General features: G+C 53.8%; 2 protein-coding genes across 2 annotated transcripts; both read left to right on the top strand.

Annotated features, from left to right (window-relative positions):
• Nucleotides 1-8,416: 8,416 nt before the first annotated feature.
• SPATA24 (spermatogenesis associated 24) lies at nucleotides 8,417-16,557 on the top strand (the record flags this gene model as incomplete). The annotated part of the gene is made up of 6 exons (XM_080701437.1): nucleotides 8,417-8,533; nucleotides 9,641-9,706; nucleotides 10,562-10,692; nucleotides 10,777-10,847; nucleotides 16,216-16,318; nucleotides 16,428-16,557. 6 exons carry the CDS (start codon nucleotides 8,417-8,419, stop codon nucleotides 16,555-16,557), a joined length of 618 nt encoding a protein of 205 aa, XP_080557563.1.
• A 2,177-nt stretch (nucleotides 16,558-18,734) lies between these two features.
• PROB1 (proline rich basic protein 1) lies at nucleotides 18,735-21,398 on the top strand (the record flags this gene model as incomplete). The annotated part of the gene is made up of 1 exon (XM_080706563.1): nucleotides 18,735-21,398. One exon carries the CDS (start codon nucleotides 18,735-18,737, stop codon nucleotides 21,396-21,398), a length of 2,664 nt encoding a protein of 887 aa, XP_080562689.1.
• Between the last annotated feature and the right edge of the window lie 2,134 nt (nucleotides 21,399-23,532).

Genomic DNA, 23,532 nt, shown 5'->3' with positions numbered 1-23,532 from the left:
AGGCATTCCTGGAACTCAATGTGCCCTGCTCTAAATTGTAGCTAATTTTTTGTGGGGAGGGATAATAGGGATTGAACCCAGGGGCATTCTACTGGGGGTGGAACCCAGAGTCTTTTCTACCTCCAGGCTATACTCCCAGACCTATTTTATGTTTTATTTGGAAACAGGGTCTCACTAATTTGCTGAGAGCCTCACTAAGTAGCTGAGGCTGGCTTCCGTCCTCCTGTCTCAGCCTCCTAAGCACAGGGATTACAAGTGTGCGTCACCATGCCCGGCTGGCCCTATTTTCTATTCTTTCTATTTTGAAACAGTCTCACTAAGCTGCAGAGGGCTCACTAAGTAGCTGAGGCTGGTTGTGAACCTGAGATCTTCCTGTGTCAACCTCCCAAGTACTGGGATTACAAGCGTGCACCACCAGCCCAGCTGTGGCTAATTTTTTTTTTTTTTTTCCAGTACCAGGGATTGAACCCAGGGGCATTCTACCTCTGAGCTACACTTCCAGCCCTTTATTTTATTCTCTATTTTGAAACAGGGTCTCACTGAGTTGCGAAGGGCCTTGCTAAGTAGCTGAGGCTGTGCGCGAACTGAGATCCTCTGGTCTCAGCCTCCTGAATGCTGGGATTATAAGCGTGCACCACCATGCCTGGCTAAATTTTTAAAAAATTTAAAAAGCAGCCAAGCTTGCACAAAAGAATCCAGATGTGGTGGAAGCCCGAAGTCCCGGTACTTGGGAAGCTGAGACAGGAGGATCCCAGGTTGAAAGCAAGACTCCCAGCTGAAAGGATTCAGGGAAAGGAAAGGTAGAGGGAAGGGGGTGGCACTAGGTGGACAGGCTTTATTGAGATGAAACCTGTGGAGTGGGGCAAGGTCCCCAGGAGAGGACCAGCCCATCTCTGCTCACAGGCGGAGGGGTGGGGAGGTCCCTGAGCCAGGAAAGGAGTTCTCTGCAGTCTGTGCCAAGCAAGATATGGAGGCGTTTCAGTTGGGGCTTCTCCAGTAAGTGAGGTAGGGGGACTTCACCAGTAAATGGGAGGCCTTCACAAAAGGGAGTTGCTTTTGCTCTGAACTGCCACCTAACATCAGCAACTTATTGAGACCCTGTTTCCAAATAAACAAAGTAGGGCTGGGGATACAGCTCAGAAATAGAATGCCCCTTTGCTGAATCCTCAGCACCACAAAAAGGAGAGGGGGAAAAAAAAGAAAGAAAGAAAAGGAGCTCAGAGGTAGAATACCCTTGGCTTCAATCCCCAGTGCCACAAATAAACAAAAAAGCCTGGGGCGTGGCTCAGAGGTAGAACATCTGGGTTTAATTCCCAGTACCACAAAAATAAAATAAAATAAACCAGGCATGGTGGAACAAAACTGTAATCCCATTATTTGAGAGGCTGAGACAGGAGAATCACATGTTCAAGGATCTGCGATCTAGGCTTCAAAAACTTTGCAAGGCCCTCCACAACTTAGTAAGACCATGCTTCAAAATAAAAATAAAATAGGAGCTGGGTGTAGTGGCACATGCTTATAATTCCAGTATTTGGGAGACTGAGACAGGAGGATCTAGGTTCAAGGACAGCCTCAGCTACTTAGTGAGGCCCTTTGCAACTCAGTGAGACCCTGTTTCAAAATAAAGAATTAGAGTCGGGCGTGGTGGCACACGTTTGTAATTCCAGTATTTGGGAGACTGAGACAGAAGGATTGCACAGATTCGAAGCCAGCCTCAGGTACTTAGTGAGGCTGTCAGCAACTTAGTGAGATCCTGTTTCCAAATAAAGTATAAAAAATAGGTCTGGGAGTATAGGCTGGAGGTAGAAAATCCCCTGGGTTCTACCCCCAATACGAAAGAAAAGAAGAAGGAAAGAAAGAAAGAAAAAAAGAAAGAAAGAAGGAAGGAAGGAAGGAAGGAAGGAAGGAAGGATAGGGCTAGGAGTAGCTCAAAGGTAGAATGCTCTTGGGTTCAGTCCCCAGTACCACAAAAATAATAATTGTTATTAAAATTTTAAAAATGGAGCTGGGCTTGGTGGTGCATGCTTATAATTCCAGTACTTGAGAGGCTAAGACAGGAGGATTGCAGGTTCCAGGACAGCCTCAGCAAACAGTGAGACTCTCATTAACCCAGTGAGACCCTGTTTCAAAATAAAAATAAAGCCGGGCATGGTGAGACACGCTTGTAATCCCAGCATTCGGGAGGCTGAGACCTGAGGATCGCGGTTCACAGACAGCCTCAGCTACTTAGGCCCTCTGCAGTGAGACCTGGTTTCAAAATAAAAAGAATAAAAAAATAGGGCAGGGGGTGTAACTCGGAGGTTGAATGTCCCTGAGTTTCATCCCCAGACCCACACACAAAAAATAAAAATAAAAATAGGGTTGGAGGTGTTACTCAGAGGTGTAACACCACTGGGTTCAATCCCCAGTACTGAAAAAAAAAAAAAAAAAAAAAGTAGTGCATAGCTATATGTGGGTAGTGGTTCCCTTGAGACAGTTCAGATGTAGAATATTTCCATTACTGAAATTCTGTGCTGCCACATACCATTTAAGAGAGGTCCACAAAGATGGCCTTGCCCCCATAAGCATGAGAAAGAGTACAAGAAACAAGAAAAAGCAGAACCAGGGCCAGCACTGAGAGGCCCACAGAGTGGCCAACTTTACCAGCCACAAGAGGCCTCTCTGGACCTTGGGGAGAAACTGAGTAGCTTGCCTGCAATTTCTGCTCCCCTTGGTGGTCACCGTTCCTACTTTTTCCATGCCCCTCTCCTTTTTTGTGGTACTAGGGATTGAACTCAGGACTGTTTTACCTCTGAGCTGTATGCCCGCCTCATTTCATTTTTTACTTTGAAACAATGTCTCACTAAGCTACTGAGGGCTTCACTAAATTTCTGAGTCTGGCCATGAACCTGTGACTCTCCTGTGTCAATTTCCCAAATACTGAGATTTCAGGTGTGCACCACCACACCTAGCTCCCAAATTCCATTTTATTAATTTTTTTCTCAGCACTGATGATTGAACCCAGGGGCATTCTATCTCTGAGCTACACCCCCAGCCCTATTTTTCATTCTTTATTTCGAAACAGTGTCGTGCGCAGTGACGACTCTTACACGATCTTCCTCAAGCAGTTTTATTACCCCAGGTTCTTATACAGTTCCCATAGATCTTCTCCATCTTCTCCCCCATCACTCCACCAACCCTCTTAGCTCCTTCTCCTTCTTTCCCGCTAGGGCATGCGCGCTTTTTAACCTTCTCCTGGGCGGGCAGGTGGTAGCACGAGGCGTTGCGTCACTAATTATCCGTAAGGCGCCTGATAGGGCTCACTGCGCAGGCTCAGGGCACCGCCAGCCTCGTGAGCCTCGTGACTTGGCTGCAAGCCCAGGCGCCATCTTGAGTCCATGCTGGCAACAAGCCTGGGTGCCACCTCGGTCCTGCCGAGTGGGCCCCGACATATCTCCCTTTTTGTTTTATTAAAATAAGGCTCGGGATCGTGCCTGTCTTAGGTTGCCGACCCTCAAGGACCATTCTTACCCGTCATTGGGAGAACAATAGCATGATTGTTTCCCTGTCTTAGGTTGAAAGGTCCCGGGGACGATCTTACCCGTCACTGACTACCGATCCAGCATACTGAGCCGTACATGGGGAGATAAGCCAGCTTCAAGGGCTGCCAGAGCTTGCACCAATATGCGCTGTTGTTGCAGTGTGCGTTGTCGAGTTCGCCTGATATATCCAACCATGAAACATCATGCTACCACCAGCAAGAATGCCCAGAACGCCATGCCACCCCAGTCTTTTAAAAAACCCAATGTTCCGTGTATTAAGTCCATTCATTGTTGTACTGCGGCGATTTCCACGCGGGTAGAATTAATTGCAGCGATGGATGCTCATAGCTCAATCATGGTGTGTTCAAATTCACGGCTCCAAGTTCCTAGAAGCGTCTTGCTTAATTGACGAAACAAATTGCCTGCATGGGAGAAATTCTGATACTGCACATACGTTATACATATAGTCCAGATAATTGAGCTTGCTGAGCCATGCCAGCAGCCACATGTGAGGATAGAGCATTCATAGTGGCTGCAATAACTGCCACGGCCACAGAGGCCACAATTACAGCAATAAGAGCAGAAATTCCAAAGTCTCCAAGGGTGCATAGAAGCATAGCAGAAAGTCAGAAAACAGGTATCAATAAAACAACCTAAACTATCATTAACCAAGGTAAAGGAAGAGGGAAAGTAGAAATAATTCCCCAAAGATCTTAAAGAAAACAACTCATCTCTACGGTACCGAGCAGCAGTTTACAACTCTTACGTTAGGAACTAATCTTCTGACCTATCCTTTACACATTAGGCGCCTTTTCCAACTAACCTCAGGTGTCTTCCATCTATGGTGGCGGATTAGGAGAGGGAGGGGGAGGAGCGGAAGGTTTAGGGCGTTTCATTTTTTCTATGAATTCTAACAGAGCTTCTTCCTTCTTAGAAATCTCTTTCGCTTTCAAATTTTCTAAAATGGCTGCTTTCACTTTAGTAACCTTAGACCTTTTCGTCGCAACACCTGCGAACCTTCACAGCGCTGTCCCTCGCTTTTCCGCGAGCCTCGCTTATCCGCGAGCCTTATTTATTCCTATCTTGTATCCTCCTTAATGGAGCCCCCTTTGATCGGGGAAAATAACTTGCTTACACTAAAAAATATCCTCCTTAATGGAGCCCCCTTTGATCGGGGAAAATAACCCTCCGTAAACGGAGCCTCCTCCTCCCTTTTCGGAGTCAAAGGAGTACTTACCAGCCAGCTGCCCTGGACTGCCGAGGTTCTGATCAAAGACACGATCTTCCTCAAGCAGTTTTATTACCCCAGGTTCTTATACAGTTCCCGTTCCTCTTTAATGCTCTCTCAACGCCCTCTCAGGTAAAAACAACATCAGTCTTCTATCCTCTCCCTCATCACTCCACCAACCCTCTTAGCTCCTTCTCCTTCTTTCCCGCTAGGGCATGCGCGCTTTTTAACCTTCTCCTGGGCGGGCAGGTGGTAGCACGAGGCGTTGCGTCACTAATTATCCGTAAGGCGCCTGATAGGGCTCACTGCGCAGGCTCAGGGCACCGCCAGCCTCGTGAGCCTCGTGACTTGGCTGCAAGCCCAGGCGCCATCTTGAGTCCATGCTGGCAACAAGCCTGGGTGCCACCTCGGTCCTGCCGAGTGGGCCCCGACAAAACAGGGCCTCACTAAGTAGCTGAGGCTGGCCTCGAGCCTCTGATCCTCCTGTCTCAGCTCCCCAAGTACTGGTGAAACGGGGGTTTCTTGCGAGAAAACCCCGGCGAGCGAAGAATGACACCCGCAGACCTCAGGAAGGGGAGTAAAAGGTTTATTGGAAGCAGCAGGGAATGGGGCAAGGGTGGCTGAACACCCCCAAAGGGTCTAGAACTCTGGGTCCAGCAGCTGCCTTCAGGACAATACTTGAGAGTAGCCCAAGCCAATTGCCTTCAGGTGCAGGCTGCTTTCTTCCGGAGTCTGCATGATCTGCCAGAAGGGAATAGAGAAAAGTGGCCGGAACTCCGGGGTCACTACCCAAGTGTCGCCCGAGCCAAGTCCCCATCAGTTGCAAACTACTTTCTCCCAGAGTCCACGCGATCTGCCAGAAAAGAGGTACAGGTCACCCCTAGGGGCCTGGTCAGCCATGATGTCCAGCAGAGGCCTTCAGGTCACTACTCGAGAGTTGCCCGAGCCACGTGCCCTCAGATGCACTCTGCCTTCTCTCAGGGCCAACACGACCTGCAAGAGAGAGAACAGCTCCCCAAAGGGGGAGGGGGTCCCAAGCGGGAAGTCCCCCTTTTGCCATCTGACTGGCCGATGCCTGACCGCTTGTAAGTCCGTTTGTGGTTAGGGTGACTTTGAGATTCCAAGGAGAATTTGCATAGGACATTTGCAAGTTCTTTGAAGGGTCTCCTTTCAGGAATGCCAGACTTGCTCCGTGAGTTTGTTGATTAGGAAACTCAGGATGGCTTTGTGAAGCTCTGGCCTTCTTATCTCTGAGCCTTCGGAATTTCAGGCATTTGTCGCCCCTCAGGGAACTCAGGAAATTAACTTTTTTCTACCAAGGCCTTTTCCCTATCTGCCTATTTCCTTTCTACCTCCTCACTGGGATTAGAAGCCTGCACCACCACGCCCAGTGTTCTGGGGATTTTTAAATGCCCATCGTGTGGCAGGGGTGCTCTCTTTTTCCCTGGAACTCTCACGCGCCCATGTGCTCTCCCCTTGGGATCCCTCCTGCAGAATTTACCCAATAAACTCTCTCATGGCTATGTCCGTCCTTATGAAATCTTTCCTTCTGCAGACTAGAATCAAAGTATTACTCACAGCCCTATAACAAGAACACTGTTCCATAACCTACCTGCTTCGGTGACCTTGGACAAGTTACTCATAGTGTCACTGTTTCATCTATAAAATGTGGGAGATACAACTTACGTGTGTTCATGTGTGTGTGTGTGTGTGTGTGTGTGTGTGTGTGTGTGTAACTGGGGATGGAACCCAGGGCTTTCTACCTCCGGGCTATACTCCCAGAACTATTTTATATTTTATTTGGAAACAGGGTCTCACTATGTTGCTGAGAGCCTCACTATGTAGCTGAGGCTGGCTTTAAACCTATGCGATCTCCTGTCTTAGCCTCCCAAGTGCTAGGATTACAAGTGTGTGCCACCACGCCCGGCTCCAAACTACAGCCTACTTTACAAGGTTATGAGTAACACATAAAATAATACTCAGGAAACACACTCAATACATATTCGATGTGATTTTTTTCACAAGCCTAATCCTTTTTCTTTTTTTGGCAGTACTGAGGATTGAACCCAGAGACATTCGACCTCTGAGCTATACCCCCTGCCCTCGTTTTTATTCTTTATTTCGAAACAGGGTCTCACTAAGATACCAAAATAGCTGAGGCTGTCCACGAACTGCAATCCTTCTGTCTCAACCTCCCAAATGCTGGGATTACAAGCGTGTGACACCACGTCTGCCTTTTTGTTCTTTATTTTGAAACAGGTTCTCACTAATTTGTAGAGGGCCTCACTAAGTAGCTGAGACTGACAGTGAACCTACCACCCTCCTATCTCAGCCTCGCAAGAACTGGGATTACAAGCGTGCACCACCACACCCGGCCCTGCCTCCATTTTAGAACTCTTCTGTTCCCAGTCCCTTCTGGCCTTTGAGGGCTCTCCTGCACGTGGTCACACTCGGCTCTATTGGCTGTCCAGAGCCTGGTGTCATTATGAGGACACACACCTGGCGAAGCCATTCTCATTTTCTATCTGCCTTCACTGTGTAGTTTTAGGCCTCCTAAATACTGTGTGTGTTCCAGGAGGCTGAAATCTCATACTAAAGGGAAAATATGAAGATCTGAGTAAGAGAAAAAGGACTGTGAGAGCCTGTTATGGTGGCACATGCCTATAATCCCAGTACTTGAGACAAGAGGATTGCAGGTTTGAGGCCAGCCTCAGCAAATGAGACCTAATTTCCAAGATGATGATGATGATGATGATGATGATGATGATGATGATGATGATGAAGAAACCAGAGGTGCAGGGCATACTGGCACAGACTTGTAATCCCAGTATTTGGGAGACTAAGACAGGAGGATCACAGGTTCGAGGACAGCTTCTGTAATTTAGTGAGGCCCTCTACAATTTAGTGAGAAACCTGTTTCAAAATAAAGAATAAAAAAAAAATTAGTGCTGAGGTGTAACTCGGAGGTAGAATGCCCCTAAATTCAACCCCAGTTCTGAAAAAAAAAATTTTAATTAAAAAAAAAATAGTCAAGTGTGGTGGCTCACGCTTGTAATTCCAGTGCTTGGGAAGCTGAAACGGAAGGATTGCAGGTTTGAAGACAACCTCATCATTATCATTATTGTATTTTCAAAATAAAAAATAGTACACCGGCGCACGCTTGTAATCCCAGCATTTGGGAGGCTAAAACTGGAGGATCACTAAGTAGCCTCAGCTACTTAATGAGGACCCTTGCAACTCAGTGTTTCAAAATAAAGAATAAAAACTAGGACTGAGGGTGTAATTGGAAAGTAGAATGCCCCTGGGTTAAACGCCCAGAGGTGCCTAGACTGGCTCTTGGCTTCATTCTCTTAGTGTTTAACAGGCTCTGGGTGAAGGCCTAGGGCGAGTATCCAAATGTGGCCTACTCATTAAACTTAAAAGAAGGAAGTAAGGTCTGGGGCTCCTCCAGACTGCTCGAAAAAACGAGAGCCGAGCGTATTTCCCACGAGTTGGCAAAGATCCTCCGCCGCCAAGCGGCTCCTTTAAGAGGCGGGCCCGGCCGGCTAACAGATGAAGCCCCGCCCCCGGTTGCCAGGGTGCTCTGTGGCGTCGAGTTCTCATTGGTGGGCGACCGCGGCGAGGCACCTGGTGGCGGCCATTTCCAACGAGCTGGCGGGGGCGAAAGATGGCGACGCCCGTCGGGTGGTCGCAGGGGGGGTCCGGGTCTGTGTGTCTCGCCTTCGATCAACTGCGGGACGTGATTGAATCTCAGGAAGAGCTGATCCACCAGCTGCGGAACGTGGTACGCCGCGAGGGCGCGGCATGGCGGGAGGGGCGGGGCCTGGCGGGGCGGGGCGGGGCCTCGTGCATATTTACTAGGGAGTTTTTACCTAAGTCAGGCGTATTCCACCTGTGTGATGGCCGCAGGGCCTAGTAGTAACTGAGCCTCCGTCTCCATTTTTAATAGAGATGACTTCACCTACCTCCCCAAGACCTCACTCACAGGCAAAGAAACTGTGTTATCCCTTCAATTATGGGCACCCATCCTCAGAATCAAATGCCATGACTTGAAGAGCTCAGGAGGCACAGATTTGTCCCCGACCACGTTGACTTAAGGGTCTCCAACCCGCCGCTGTCTGCCTTTTGCCTTCCCAAATCCCGGCTAATGCTGTAAAAGCATTGGAGCCACACATTACTTCCAATTCCGGCCAGCTGGAGTTCACGGTTTTTCTGTTTCTAATTTTCTAAATTTGGTAAGAATGTCGGGATGTAGCTCCATCTCAGAAATAAAACTGGCTTCACATGTCTTTCTCACTCTAATGAGTCTTAGACAAGTTCTTCCCTTCTGGGAAATTGGATGTGGGATGAAGAAGCGAGAGACGTGCTCTGTCGGCTACCCCAGTACCATATTTCAGTGAAATGTATGCAGCTCTAGGCACTGAATTACCTTCAATTCCCTGAAGGTACCCGGATCTCTTGGCAGCTGGCCTTGGCATGAGTGTTCCCACCATCTGGAACACTTTTCTCTCTACATCTCTTCTGGACCATCCTATTTAACAGTCAGATCTCAGAATTAATGTTACTTTCTCCAAAAGCAATTCTCATCCTTCCCCAGGCTGGGTCAGGGGCTCCCTCTGGGCACCACAGATCCTTGGGCTTTTCGGTCAAGCATATGCAGCATTAAGTGTGTCTGTGGGCCCCCTCCTCCACAGACCTGGTTGTGCCTTGAAGGCAAGACTTAAGGATGAGCTTAATCTGTGAATCTGCGGAGCTGACTTCTCCCTTCCCAGGGCCTGTCTCATTCTAGGTGATCTGGGCTTCATCCCATTATCCATCCTTTGTCCTGGTCCCTAGAGGGCACCCCTCCTCCCCCAGCCTCGGGCCCTCCCTGAGCCAGGCTCTGTTGCAGATGGTTCTCCAGGATGAAAATTTTGTCAGTAAAGAAGAGTTCCAGGCAGTGGAGAAGAAGCTGGTGGTAAGTAATGGCCTTTGCAGGCTCCTAATCCCCCATTTCTCAAAATCCCTGTGGTTTGGCAGTCATTGGGTATGAGACCTCAATGAGAACATGGGCTTTTGAGAATCTCCAGCCCGCATTAATTATTTTATTTTATTGTGGTACTGAAGACTGAACCAAGGGGTATTCTATCTCTGAACTACACCCCAAGCCTTATTTTATTTTTCTACCTCCAGGCTATACTCCCAGACCTATTTTATACTTTATTTGGAAACAAGGTCTCTTAAGCCAGCTGAGGCTGGCTTTGAACCTGCGTGATCCTCCTGTCTCAGCCTCCCAAGCATGAGGATTACAAGCGTGTGCCACCACGCCCAGCCCCCAAGCCCTATTTTTTTTTTTTTTTGGTGGTACTGGGGATGGAACCCAGGGACTTTTCTACCTCTAAGCTATGCTCCCAGACCTATTTTATATTTTATTTGGAAACAGGGTCTCACTAAGTTGCTGAGAGCCTCACTCAGTAGCTGAGGCTGGCTTCGAACCTGCATGATCCTCCTGTCTCCGCCTCCCAAGCGCGGGGATTACAAGCGTGTGTCACCACACCCAGCTTCCCAAGGCCTATTTAAATTTTTTTTTTAATTTTTATTTTTGTATCTCACCAGGTTGATGAGACACATCATCAACTTGGTGAGGCTGTCCTCAAACCTGCGACCCTCCTGTCTCAGCCTCCCAAATGCTGGGATTAAGCAACCATGCCCCACCTAGAATTGTTTTATACTCTGGCTTCTGTATGCCCTTCTTAGAAAGGGGGCTGGTTCAGGAAGCCTAGGATATCCAAGGTGGCTTGAGTCATGAGGTGACTTGCTGCTGCCCCTGCAGGAAGAGAAGGCTGCCCATGCTAAGACCAAGGTCCTCCTGGCCAAGGAAGAGGAGAAGTTGCAATTTGCCCTTGGAGAGGTGGAGGTGCTGTCCAAGCAGCTGGAGAAAGAGAAACTGGCCTTTGAAAAAGCGTGAGTGGGGCTCAGGAGGGCCGTGGAGGTTGGGGTTCTGTCTGTGCACTGGCCTGCCCACTCTCTCATCCTCTTCGCACCCAGGCTCTCCTGTGTCAAGAGCAGAGTCCTGCAGGAGTCCAGCAAGAAGGACCAGCTCATCACCAAGTGCAATGGTAGGCGGGAGATCCGTGCTACCCCCCACGCTAACATACATGGGCTCTTTCCTAGTAGCCCAGTGCCTGTGTCAAAAGCAGGGCTGCACCCCAACTTCAGTCCCCGGCTGAGGATACAGGCAGGCCCATGCGGGCCGTACCTTCGAAAAGGCCATCAGGGACCAGGCAGGTCACGGAAATGAGGGAAGCAGTTGGTGTACAATATTCTTCATGGCCATAAAGGAACGACTTGCTCCCATTTTCTTGAACTGTATGACCTTCTTAGATCACTTTTTGTTTTCCACTCCCCCCCCCCTCTCTTTTCTTTTCTTTTCTTTTTTTGTATGTGTGTGTGGGTCTGGGAATGGGAACCAGAGGCATTTGACCTCTGAGCTACACCTCCTGCCCAATTTTTTTTTTCCTTTTTTTTGCGGGTCTGGGGATGGAACCCAGGGGCATTTGACCTTCGAGCTACACCCCCTGCCCTGTTTTTTATTCTTTATTTTGAAACAGCGTCTCACTAAGTTGCAGAGGGCCTCACTAAGTAGCTGAGGCTTTCTGCGAACTGCGATCCTCTAGTCTCAGCCTCCCGAATGCGGGGATTACAAGCATACGGCACCTCACCCGGCTCCTGCCCTATTTTTTATTCTTTATTTTGAAACAGGGTCTCACTAAGTTGCGGAGGGCCTCACCAAGTAGCTGAGGCTGTCTGTGAACTGTGATCCTCCAGTCTCAGTCTCCTGAATGCGTGCGCCACCACACCAGCTTTTTTTATTTTTTAACCCAGGGATAGTCCCCAGCCCTATTTTTTATTCTTTATTTTGAAACAGGGTCTCACTAATTTCAGAAGGCCTTACTAAGTAGCCAAGGCTGGCTGTGAACCTGTGATCCTCCTATCTCAGCCTCCCAAGTACTGGGATTATAACCATCATGCCCAGCTCTTAATTTTTATACTTTATTTTGAAACAGGGTCTCAGTAAGTTGTGGAGGGCCTAAGTAGCTGAAGTTTCCACACACCTGTGACCCTCATGTCTCAGCATCTCAAGTACTGGGATTACAAGCGTGCATCACCACTCCTGGATGTTCTTTCTTTTGTGGTACTGGGGATTGAACTTAGTAGTGTTCTACCCCCTAACTATACCTGCAGCCCTAGTGTGATTATTATTTTGAAGCAGGGTCTCTCAGAGTTACCATGTGTAGGCTTCTAACCTGCAATCCTCCTGTCTCTGACTCCCAAGTACTGGGATTACCAGACATGCACCACCTGCCTGCTTGATTCCCCACTTTAGATGAGTGTTAGAAATAGTGCACTATAAACCGGGCGTGGTGCTGCACACCTGTAATCCCAGCATTTGGGAGGCTGAGACCGGAGGATTGTGGTTCAGGGACAGCCTCAACTACTTAGTGAGGCCCTCCGCAACTCAGTGAGACCCTGTTTCAAAATAAAGAATAAAAACCGGGCAGGGGGTATAGCTTGGAGGTCAAATGCCTCTGGGTTCCATCCCCAGACCCGCAAAAAAAAAAAAAAAAAAAAAAAGAAAAGAAAAGAAATAGTGCACTTTACTCATAATTGTGCTGCAAGAGGAAAACAAGGCAAGCATGCTCCTATGGGGAACTGACTGCTAGTCACAGGGTCAGGACTCAATAAGAAGAGTGGGGACTGTGGTGACATGGAGCCCCTCCACCATGGGAATGGAGGCTCCAATTTCCAGATCTTTAAAAAAGAAACTAGCAGCCGGGTATGATGGCACATGCTTGTAATCCCAGTGCTTGGGAGGCTGAGACAGGAGAACTGTGCAGGTTCAAAGCCAGCCTCAGCTACTTAGTGACACTGGCAGCAACTTAGTGAGACCCTGTTCCAAATAAAGTATAAAATAGGTCTGGGAGTATAGACCAGAGGTAGAAAAGCCCCTGGGTTCCAATCCCAGTACCACCAAAAAAAAAAAAAAAGAAAGAAAGAAACTAGCCAGGCATGGTGGCATATACTTGTAATCCCGGTACTTGGAGGCTGAGACAGGAGGATTGTAGATTTGTGGCCAGGCTTAGCTACTTAGTGAGGACCTCCACAACTTAGTGAGATCCTGTTTCCAAATAAAGCAATAAAGTAGGTATGGGGGTGTAGCTTGAAGGTAGACTGTCCCTGGGTTCCACCCCTAGTGCCACCAAAAAAAGTTTTAGAAACCACATTTGTGTGTGTGTGTAATGTATGTGTGGTGCTGGGGATTGAAGCCAGGGGCATTCTATTTCTGAGATCCAACTCAGCTATATTTTTTTATTCTTTATTTTGAAACAGGATCTCACTAAGTTGCAGAGGGCCTCACAAGTTGCTGAAGCTGGCCACAAACCTGCAATCCTCCTGTCTCAGCCTCCCAAGTACTGGGATTACAAGAATGAGCCACCATGCTTGGCTGTTTAGAAACCCAATTTTTTCCCCCCAATATTGGGGTTGGAACCCAGGGATATTCAACCTCTGAGCTACACCCCAGCCCTATTTTTTATTTTGAAACAGGGTCTCACTGAGTTGCAAAGGGCCTCACTAAGTAGCTAAGGCTGTCCTCAAACTGCGATCCTCCTGTCTCAGCCTCCCAAATGCTGGGATTACAAGTGTGCGCCACCTCACCCAGCCTAGAAACCTAATTTTAATGGAAGCTTTTCTGACTTTTAGTGTTGGCATCTGACTCATATATTTTTTTTCTTTCTTTTTTGCGGTACTGGGGATGGAACCCAGGGGCATTCTACCTCCAAGCTCCACCCCACCCCTATTTTTTATTCTTTATTTTGAAATAGGGTCTCACTAAGTTGTAGGGGGCATAAGTAGCTGAGGCTGCCTGCAAACTGCGCTCCTCCGGTGTCAGCCTCCTGAATGCTGGATTACAGGCATGTACCATCACGCCTGGCTTGGCAACTGATTTAAACACTATAAAAGTATCGGCCAAGTAAGATGTTTGGGCTGCCGTTGTCAATTCTGCTCCACACACTTGTCTATGGCCACTTCCTGGCTTGCTTGGGGTACCCTCAGAGCTTGTTACTTAATGTCCCTAGACCTCAGGGAAACTCATTTTCCTGGGATGTTGAGCTCCCCTTACCTAATTTATATGCAACACCTGCTTCATTCACTGTCGCAGACCAAGGAGGCCAGAGACCAGCTAAACCCCAAAGAGGTCTATGGTCCATCCCAGTGGGGCCCCACCTAGAGCCGCAGGCACCCTTCACCTACTACTTCAGCCTCCTCTCTCCTGGTGAGAACTCTCACGGAGAAAGGGCAGCAGGCTGCCATCTCGATTCAGCCAGACAGGCTGATGGGCCTCAGAGTTGTGTGAGCAATGCCCCCGCCCATGACTTCCTGGCGGTTAACAGGTAGTCACTGCCTCTGTACCCACAGCTGCAGGTCCCCTGCTCCTTTCCCCTCCCTGGCAACTCCCCTGCCTTCCCCAGAGGAACCTAGAGTTCTTTCCTGGTGCAGCCAGAGACATCCTTCCTCTAGAGCATTTCTTTGCAACAGAGATCAACTCAGGTCCTCGGCTCTGCATCTGCTTGTATGTGTCATGGGTCGAGAGCCTGGCTGCCTCCCTGGAATGTCCAGAACCCCTCCATTGCGCCACACGCCATTACCTGAGCCAGTTGGTATGGGGACCCTCACCCTTGACCTGTAGCCCACTGGCCCCACCACTCTGTTGTGTGGTTTTAGTTTGATTTTTACATTTATATAGTTCTTTATTCTTCTCAAAGGTGGGGGGGGGGCGGTACTGGGGATTGAACCCAGAGGCATTCTACTTGCGAGCTACACCCCAGCCTGATTTTATTTCTTATTTGGAAAACAGGATCTTGCTAGGTTGATGACAGTCTCACTACTTGTTGAGGCTGTCCTCGAACCTCCTATCTCAGCCTCCCAAGTACTGGAATTACGTGTGTGCGCCACCACTTCCGAACTCAAAGGGGTTGTCTAACCATTTTCTCATTGGGTGCCACACACTTTTAAGAGTTACACAGATTTCTTTTTCCAAAAGAACTTCACAGGCCAGTTCATCTAGATGAGGTAGATGGCCTTGGGAAGGAAATTCCATAGTCCCCGTCACCCAGTGAGCACATGTTCCGCTCTCTCCCCTTCGCTGTGTCTTTCCTCTTTCCCGTGCTGTACCTTCATGTGGGTCCACGTCTCTCCCCAAATCCTAAACGCATCAACACTGCTGCGCTGTCAGAGCTTGCGTTCTAGTTTACTCTCGTCCAGCCTTTAAAGGCAGCTGGATTTCCTTCCTGTGTGAGTGTGAATCCTTCCACGAAGGGCAGTCATATAAATGAAGCCCACTCCTTGGATTTTGATCCAAGACACAAAAATTATTCTTGCATCCACGGTGTGCTTAATTTGGGGGTAGACTTTGCCGTCACTATCTCACTGGGTCCTCTCCACCCCACTAGAGAACATGAGCTGCCTCTGTCCCCGTCTTACGGATGAGAAAACAGATCTGAGAAGGGGGGTGACTGGCCCAAAGTAGTAGCACTGCCTTAGCAATATGAGTTTTATTGAAAGGTAGCCTTTTCCTGTTCTCTGATTAATCTGAGCCCCCCCCCCCCACCTGCAGTGCTGGGTATGGGACTGATGGTAGACACAAACTAGCTCAAACACTTGCTAGGCAGGCACCCTACTTCTAGCTGTATCCCCAGCCCTCAGCGCCTCAGCTGTCTCCCAAGGGCAGAGACACCCTCTTCTCCCACCATCCCTGAAGTCCCAGCACAGGGCTGGACATCCAGTCAGCACCCAGTGGGTCTGGTTGGATGGAGATGGCTGAACTAGGTGATGTTTCTAAGTCCTAGGACCCCAAGGGATGCCCCATTCACTCATTCTACAATTATATTTAGTGTGTACCTACTATGTGCCAGGGATTGTTTCAGGCCTTAGGGATAAAGCAGTGAATAAGACAAAAATCCTTGTCCTTGTGGACAAATGAGTTAGAGCATATGATGCATTAATTCAGTATAGGTGCTTAGGGGGAAAACAGAGCAGGAAAAGGGGCTAGGAAGCACTGGGAAGGATTATATCTTTAGGCCTAGGGGATCTCACCAAGCAGGTGACATCTATAAAGATCTGCAGGAGATGAGGGCAGGAGCCATCCTGCCTTCCAGCAGGCTGCCCACCTCTCCCCAGGGACCTCCGTCTGCCCTCTCCTGGGTGAGGCCCAGAATAGAGTTGTGAGATCACCGACACAATCATCAGACATTGTCCCCTTCCCAAGATTCCATGATAAACTCATTCCTACTAATGTCTAAGCAGCTGTTCACAGAGAACCCTGGGTGGGGGGAGCCGGGTTCTAAGAAGTCCCGCGAAGGGAGCCAGCTCAGGAAGGGCCCTTGGGATGGGAGCCACTCCTCCTCCCCACCTCTCTCCCCACAGAGATTGAGTCTCACATTATAAAGCAAGAAGATATACTTAATGGCAAAGAGAATGAGATTAAGGAGTTGCAACAAGCTATCAGCGAGCAGAAACAGATCTTGAGGTGAGGGGCCTGACCAGGCTGGGGGCTGTTGAGGACGCGGGGAGCCTGACCTCTGGCCCCTAACCTGGGCTGTCTGCAGCCCACGACCAGCCGGCTGGCTCCGTTGCAGGAATCACATGTCTGACTTCCGGATCCAGAAGCAGCAAGAAAACTACATGGCCCAGGTGCTGGACCAGAAGCATAAGAAAGCCTCAGGAATGCGGCAGGCCCGCAGCCACCAGCATCTCAGGGAAAAATAAAATGTTCGTCACCTTCCTGTTCTCAGGCTGTCACGCCCAACCTCTGCCTTCTCTGTTGGGGGGAGCCCCGAGCCCTACCCTTCCCCTCCACATGGGTCCTCCCACCTCAGGCCTAACCTCCACGGAAGGGGCAGCAGTCACGCCTGCCTGCCTCCTAGGCCCTGGAGGCTGGAAGTGACCAGGGTCTGGGTGGGGGATGGACCTTGGCCCTCCAGCTGCCAGGCCACTCCTGGGCTCAGAAGGGGATGTGACCGATTTTCCAGCCCCTGCCGTTTCCCTCCCTCCTCCTAGCAGGAGGGTCTATGGTAGGCTTACAGCGCAGAAGAGCTAGCTCTTTGTCAGCTAGCCAGCACCACCCCTTCCTTTTGGTGTTTGATATTTCCTAGATAAACAGCCCTGGTTACCCCAGTGTCATCCCACCCACTCCTAGTACTCTGGTAAATTTAACTTTCACCTTGGTTATAGGACAGCTGTGTCTGTATGTATAAGAAACCCTGACCAAAGACTCGAAAGACAGTGAGTTCCAGAACAATGAACCTGGAAACCAGCTGCCATACCTAAGAGCATCATAAACTGGGTGTGGTGGCACAGGCATGTAAGCCCAGCTCGGGAGGCTGACGTAGGAGGATCACAGATCCAAGCACAGCCTCAACAACCTAGCCAGAAATAAAAAATAAGGGCTAGGGGTGTAGCTTAAAGGTAGAACCCTGGGTTTAGTCCCCAATACAAAAAAAAACCCACAAAAACCTGTGAATCATATTTGTACCTTCTCACACACCCCAACAAGTTTCTCAGCCTTCGTGAGCAGGAGACACAACACTGGGTCTTTTTAAGAAGGAACGGGCTGGGAAGGGGCCTTGGCCCGCTCAAGTTGCACAGGCAGAGCCAGATGTAACTGAAAGACTAGGTCTTTTTTTTTTTTTTTGGTGCTGGTGGTTGAACCCAGAGGCTTTCTACCAAACTACACCCTCAGCCCAATTTAATTTTGTTATTTGGAAACAGGGTCTCACCAAGTTGCTGAGAACCTTACTATGTTGCCGAAAGCCTTGCTACATTGCCAAAGCTGGCTTTGAACCTGAGATCCTCCTGTCTCAGCCTCCCAAGTACTGGGATGACAAGTGTGTGCCACTATGCTCGGCAGGCTAGGGCCTCTCCCTTCTGAAGCCATCACTGGCTGTACTCTAGGTGACCGTGAGGACACTCCGGCCAGGGGCCCATGAGGCAGAGTCAGGTTTGTCTAGCGGAGCCTCTGCTGGGTCATTGTGTGGGAGAGCTCTGGAGGGGCCTGTGCTGCTCTTGCTGGGCCAGCTGATAGGCCTGAGTCATAGCAGGACCTTGGAGCCAAAAGTTGAAGGGCAAGTGGTGCCCATTGTCATAAGACAATGACAGGTGGTAGCTGCTTCCCCATCAGAGCCTGCGCCCTGGGCAGAGCCAGAGGCTATGGGGGCTGGGGGCTTTACAGGGGGCCACAGGAGGGTTTCCAAGGGCATATCTTGAGGGGAGGGGGTCACTGAGGCAGCTTGTGAGACCCAGTGCTGTCCAGCTCCTTCCAAAGTTGAAGAGCAACGTGTAGCCAGAGGAAGCAGCTTCCCAGGTCCCGGCATGACTCTGGGTTACTCTCAGAATGCTCCTCCCTCAAAGGTTGTGTGTGTGCTTGGTAGGGGGTGATGGGGCTCAGGAAGTTCTTGAGCCTCAGCCTGGGGGAGGTGTCCTGAAACGTGAAAATCCTGGGGTCTGAGGGGAAGATAAAGTTGATAGCAAGACCTGAGTTTCCCGGCCCGAAGGACTGGTTTCCTGGCTCACCGCTGAAAGGCACCATGTAGGCTGACCTCCGGCGAGCCCCTGCTGGGCCCAAGTTTCCTCACCTGTCCAGGTGGAGCTGGGTCTAAGTGCTGGCTCCAAAGCGGGGCCTGCCTTCCTCTCACCTGCCTGTCAGCCAGTCGGCAGTACCCCAGGGGCTCCGCCGGCGCGGCCGAGGCCGGGTGGTTTGTCACGGGGGCTTGCGGAGGTAGGGCCCAGGGCCTAGGGTTCCCCTGCCGCTAGTGCCGCTGCCTCGCGAGTGGACGCGGCCACTTTAAGGCGCTCTGACCCCAGGGCATCCTCGGGCAGGGCGGGGACAGTGCAGGCGCCGCGGGCAGCGGCACGGCCAGGGAGATAGTGCGCGGCGCCGGCCCACCATGCTGCCCGCGCGCGGCCCGCCCGCCCTGCCTGGGCTCCCGGGGCAGCTGCCCGCGGCCCCCGCGCGGCGCCGGGACTCCTCGGGTTCGTCGGGCTCCTACCACACAGCACCGGGTTCTCCAGAGCCCCCGGACGTGGGGCCGGACGCCGAAGACCAGGAGCACTGGCCCTGGGTGGCCCCTAGGCCGGGGGCGGGCGTGCAGCCTCGCCTGTCCGTCAGCGCCCAGAATAGCCGCCAGCAGCGCGGCTCGGGCTCGGGTTTCCCGCGAGGCCCGGACTCGGGCCCGCAGCCACCCCCGCCCCAGCTGCGCGTGCTGCCGTCGGGGGAGATGGAAGTCATCTTCCGCGCCGGGCCTCTGCCGAGCCGCGCGGGCCCGCAGGACCGGAGCCGAGAGGCGCCGCAGCTCCGCGCCCCGGCCGTCGGCGGCCCCTCCGCCCCCGGCCCGCCGCGGCCCCCGGCCCCCGACGGCGGCGCCCGCTGGGCCACCCGCCTGGAGCTGCGGCCCCGCGGCGCGAGCCCCGCGGCCTCCGCGCAGTTCGAGTGTGTGGAGGTGGCGCTGGAGGAGCGCTCGGCTCCCGCCCGGCCCCGGACCGTGCCGAAGCGTCAGATCGAGCTGCGCCCCCGGCCCCAGAGCCCGCCCTGGGCGGCCGGCGCGCCGCGCCCGCGGCTGCTGCAGCGCACCGGCTCCCTGGACGAGTCCCTGGGCCGCCTGCAGGCCGCTGCGGGCCTCGTGCAGACGGCGCTGGCCAGAAAGCTGGGCGCCGCCACAGCGGCCCCGAGCAGCGCAGCCCTTAAGCTCCTGGAGCGACCAGGACCTCCGACTCGGGAAGCCGCCCTGGAAGAGGCGCGGGCTCGGCCATCCCGCGCGCAGGACAGCTCGGCCCGCACCCGAGCCCTCCGGCCCTGGCCCAGCCTCCGCGAGCGCGCCATCCGGCGCGACAAGCCGGCCCCCGGGAGCGAGCCGCTGGGGCCTGTTAGTTCCAGTATTTTCCTTCAGTCGGAGGAGAAGATCCAGGAGCCACACAACCACGAACCCAAGGCTCGGTCCCCTCGAGGGACTCCGGATCGCGCCTGGCCGGGCGCGCGCAGTCCACCCTCCGAGCCCAGCGCGCCCTGGAAGGCTCCGAGCCGGGCGGTGAGGCCCCGGAGCCCGTCCCCGCCGTGGCAGGCGCCAGAGGGGGCCGAGCGGGGCCCTCACCGCCCGGCCTCTCAGGACCTGCCCCCGTGGGGTCGGGCTGGTTGGAGGGTGAGCAGCCCGTGCCTCCCCGAAGCGTCCTCCACGTGGGACCAGCGCAGCCCCGCCGCCGAGGACGCTGAGGACGGGAGGAGCCCCTCCCCTCCCACCCTCGGCCAGCGGGACCGGGGCGTCGTCGCTAGAGCCAGGAGCCCGTCTCCGGAAAGCCCTGCCCTGCGGGCGGCTCCGCACGCCGCGGCCCACAATGCTGCGGGGAGGGTGAGCAGCCCGTCCCCCCCGGCCTCGCTCCCGTGGGAGGCTCCGGGGAGCCCATCGCCCGGGGACGCGCGGGGCCCCGCGGCTCAGGGCGCGTGCGCAGCGTTGAGGCGGGAAGCCGTGAACGGCGAGGCTCCGGAGGTGGCGCCGCCCTCGCCGCCCGGGACGCCGGAGACCCCAGGGGCGCAGGGGGCGCCCACGGGTCTCCCCCTGCCAGGCTGCGGGCCGCCGCCGGGGACAGGACGACGCGACCCGCCGCGCGGGCACCTCGGCACCGCCGACGTCGACGCGCGCCCAGAAGCCGGGGGCGCCGGGGCGGCCCCCGGGCGCCGGCGAATGGCGACCCCGCGGCCGCGAGACGTGCGCTCGGTGGTGAAGACCACGTACGCGCCCAGCTTCCCCGCGGGGGGCCCCGGGCCCCGGCCGCCCGCCGCGCCGCACTACACGTCGGTGCTGCTCAAGGACATCCTGCCCGCCGCGCCGCGCCCCGGGCCCCCCCCGCCCGACGGGGCCGCGCGGCGCCGGGCGCAGAACAGCACCGCGAAGCCCTTCGCGCGCGCCGAGATCCGCCTGCCCCCGCGCGGAGGGGCCCCGGGCCCGGGCGGCGAGGCCGCGCGCGCCTCCCCGCAGCCGCCCCCTAGCGGGCCCGCCGCGCGCCCCGGCCCCGGCCCGGCGGGGGCCGCGACCCCGGAGACGCCCCGCGCGCCCCCCGAGCCCGCGCCCCCGCCGCGGGAGCCCCGCGCGGCCTCCGCCCCGCCCGCCGGCCCCGCCGCCCCGCAGGGGCCGCGCAGGCCTGCAGGGGCCGCGCCCCCGGGGAGGGTCCTGGTGGACCCCGAGAGCGGCCGCTACTACTGGGTGGAGGCGCCGCGGCAGCCGAGGCTGCGGCTGCTCTTCGACCCCGAGAGCGGCCAGTACGTGGAGGTGCTGCTGCCGCCCTCGCCCCCCGGGCCGCCCCGCCACGCCTACGCCCCGCTGGCCCTGGGGCCCGGGCTCTACCCGCCCGCCTACGGGCTGGTTCCAGGCCTCTCCCTGCCGCCATCCCCCGGCGGCGCCCAGCTGCCCTGGGCCTCGGAGGCAGGGCCCCTGGACGGGATGTACTGCCTGCCGGTGAGCGGGACCCCCGGCCCCGCGGCGTCGCCTCTGCTCCTCTGCACCCCTCCGCCCAGCTCCGGCCCCGCCCAGCCCCCCCAGGGCCCCGCGCTCCCCCTGTGAGGCGCCAGGGCCTGGTCTCCGTGGAGCTGGGGCGCCTGGATGGGCCGCCGTAGAGGTTCTGGCTTCCCGCCCCTGCCCTCCCTTCCTCTTTTGGTCACCTCTTTGGTCTGTCCCAGCCAGCCCACGGGCCAGGAGTGACCTCAGAGAATATTGAGGCCTCCCTCCCTGGCCGATGGAGCCAGATCTCAGGAAGTGGATAGGTGCCTCCCTCGCCGACAAAAGTGTCTATCCCTTTCCCAAGCATTCTCAGGTTGTGGTGTGTTTGCGTAGGTGTGTATGCAGGCAAGCAAATATATAAAAGTGAGGAGCCAGTCCGAGGAGGTGTTGGGCTCCCCAAGGGGCGTCAGGAATGGGGGCGGCAGGGACCGAGCCGCCCGAAGTGGTGAGTTGGCTGTACCTCCCTGAAAGAGGGTCAGGTTGGTTGATGCGGAGCAGGCCAGTGGGTGCTGTTGAGATGAAGGGAAAAGACTATCAAATCCTTTGGAAGAGGAGCGGAGTCTGGCCTGGGAGGCTTGGGGGCAGGCGGCCCCCAGGTTGAGTCTAAGTCTAAGAAAGGGAGCTGTGGGACCACAGGTGGAGGCGGAGCAAGCAAGTAACAGGAAGGCCCTGTGGAGGATTCGCCTGGAATTGGGAGTGGGAGTGCTGGGTGAGGTGGCCCCTGGTGCTTGTGGTCAAATCTTTTCTGACTGGTTTCTCCAGAGAGCCCTCAGAGCTGGGCTGGCTCATCTCAGGGGTAGGGGCTTCAGCCATTTTCCACCCAGGTAGAGGGCAGGTGAAATGAGTCACCGAGAAGGGCTTACAAGAGGGAGAAAGGTTGGGCTGTTGTCCCAGGGGAACCACTGGATGCCCCCCCGGGTGGGTTGAGCCAGAAGCTGGGAGGGCTGCCCTCAGTCGTATTGTTCACTCTCCAGGAGTAGATGTGGCAACAATGCCCGGAGAGGGGCTGGCCCTGCAGGTGGTCACAGCACAGAAAGGGACAGAGCCAGACCCTGTGCTTAACTGCCCTGAGACTCTGGGAGCCTCTAAGGAGCTCTGGGGGCCTGTGTGAGGGTCTGCACGTGGCTGGGCCTGGGGCAGGCTGACTGGTGTGATGGGATGCATTTGGGAAGTGGCATCGGGGATGGGTGGGAACCATGCCTTCCCGCTCCAGGCACGTAAGGGCCCAGGCTCATGGGGTCTGGAATAACCTGGACATCTCTTGGCCAGGCACACTGGCCTCCAGGTCCTGATGGCATGGAGGGTCCTATGTGCCTCACTGCATCCTGGTGTGCAATAAATGGCTGACCATGAAGAATGGTGGCTGAAATGATAACTTGTGTCAGGTGTTTAACTTCCTGCCGCGGTCTCTTAACACCTTCCACAGTACCCTTCCATGCCTGGGTACAGGCTGGAACCAGGGAACCCTGGGGTGGGGGAGATCATGTGCCTTCACACGCTATGGCCTCCCTGCCTCAGTAAGCCTGCATCCCGGGGAGGGAGCCCTAGGCTGCCAACCACACTTGTCATATTTCTCCTGATGGCTGAGTGACCCACGGGCTTTGCGGTCAATCAGGATTGGATTCCAATCTCAGCATGGCCCCTATAGCTGGAGCCATGCTCTACTGGCTACTTCTGAGTTGTTATTTTGAAGATTGAACCTAGAGGCATTCTACCTTTGAGCTATACCCTCAACCTCTTTTTATTTTGAAACAAGGCTAAGTTGCTAAGGCTGACTTCAAACCTGCAGTCCTACTGTCTCAGCCTCCCAAGTACTGGGATTACAGGCATGCACTACCATACGCAGCTTTCCCTCTGAGTCGTGTGTGTGTGTGTGTGTGTGTGTGTGTGTGTGTGTGTGTGTGTGTTACTGGAGATGGAATCCAGGGATCTACTTTCGGGCTACACCCTCAGACCTCTTTTACTTTTTATTTGGAAACAGGGTTTTGCTAAGTTGCTGGGAGCCTCACTAAACTGATGAGGCTGGCTTTGAACCTGTGATCCTCCTGTCTCAGTCTTCAAGTACTGGGATTACAAATGGGTGCCACCACACCCGGCTCTCTCTGAGTTTTTTTTTTTTTTTTTTTTAAGGTACTGGGGATGGAACTCAGGGGCATTCTACCTCCGAGTGAAACCCCCAACCCTATTTCACTTTCTT

This window comes from Muscardinus avellanarius (assembly GCF_963383645.1).
Source record: "Muscardinus avellanarius genome assembly, chromosome: 1".
NCBI classification, from domain to species: Eukaryota; Metazoa; Chordata; class Mammalia; order Rodentia; family Gliridae; genus Muscardinus; species Muscardinus avellanarius.
The sequence above is the reverse complement of the archived record's forward strand: the minus strand, read 5'-3'. Positions and strand labels throughout refer to the sequence as shown.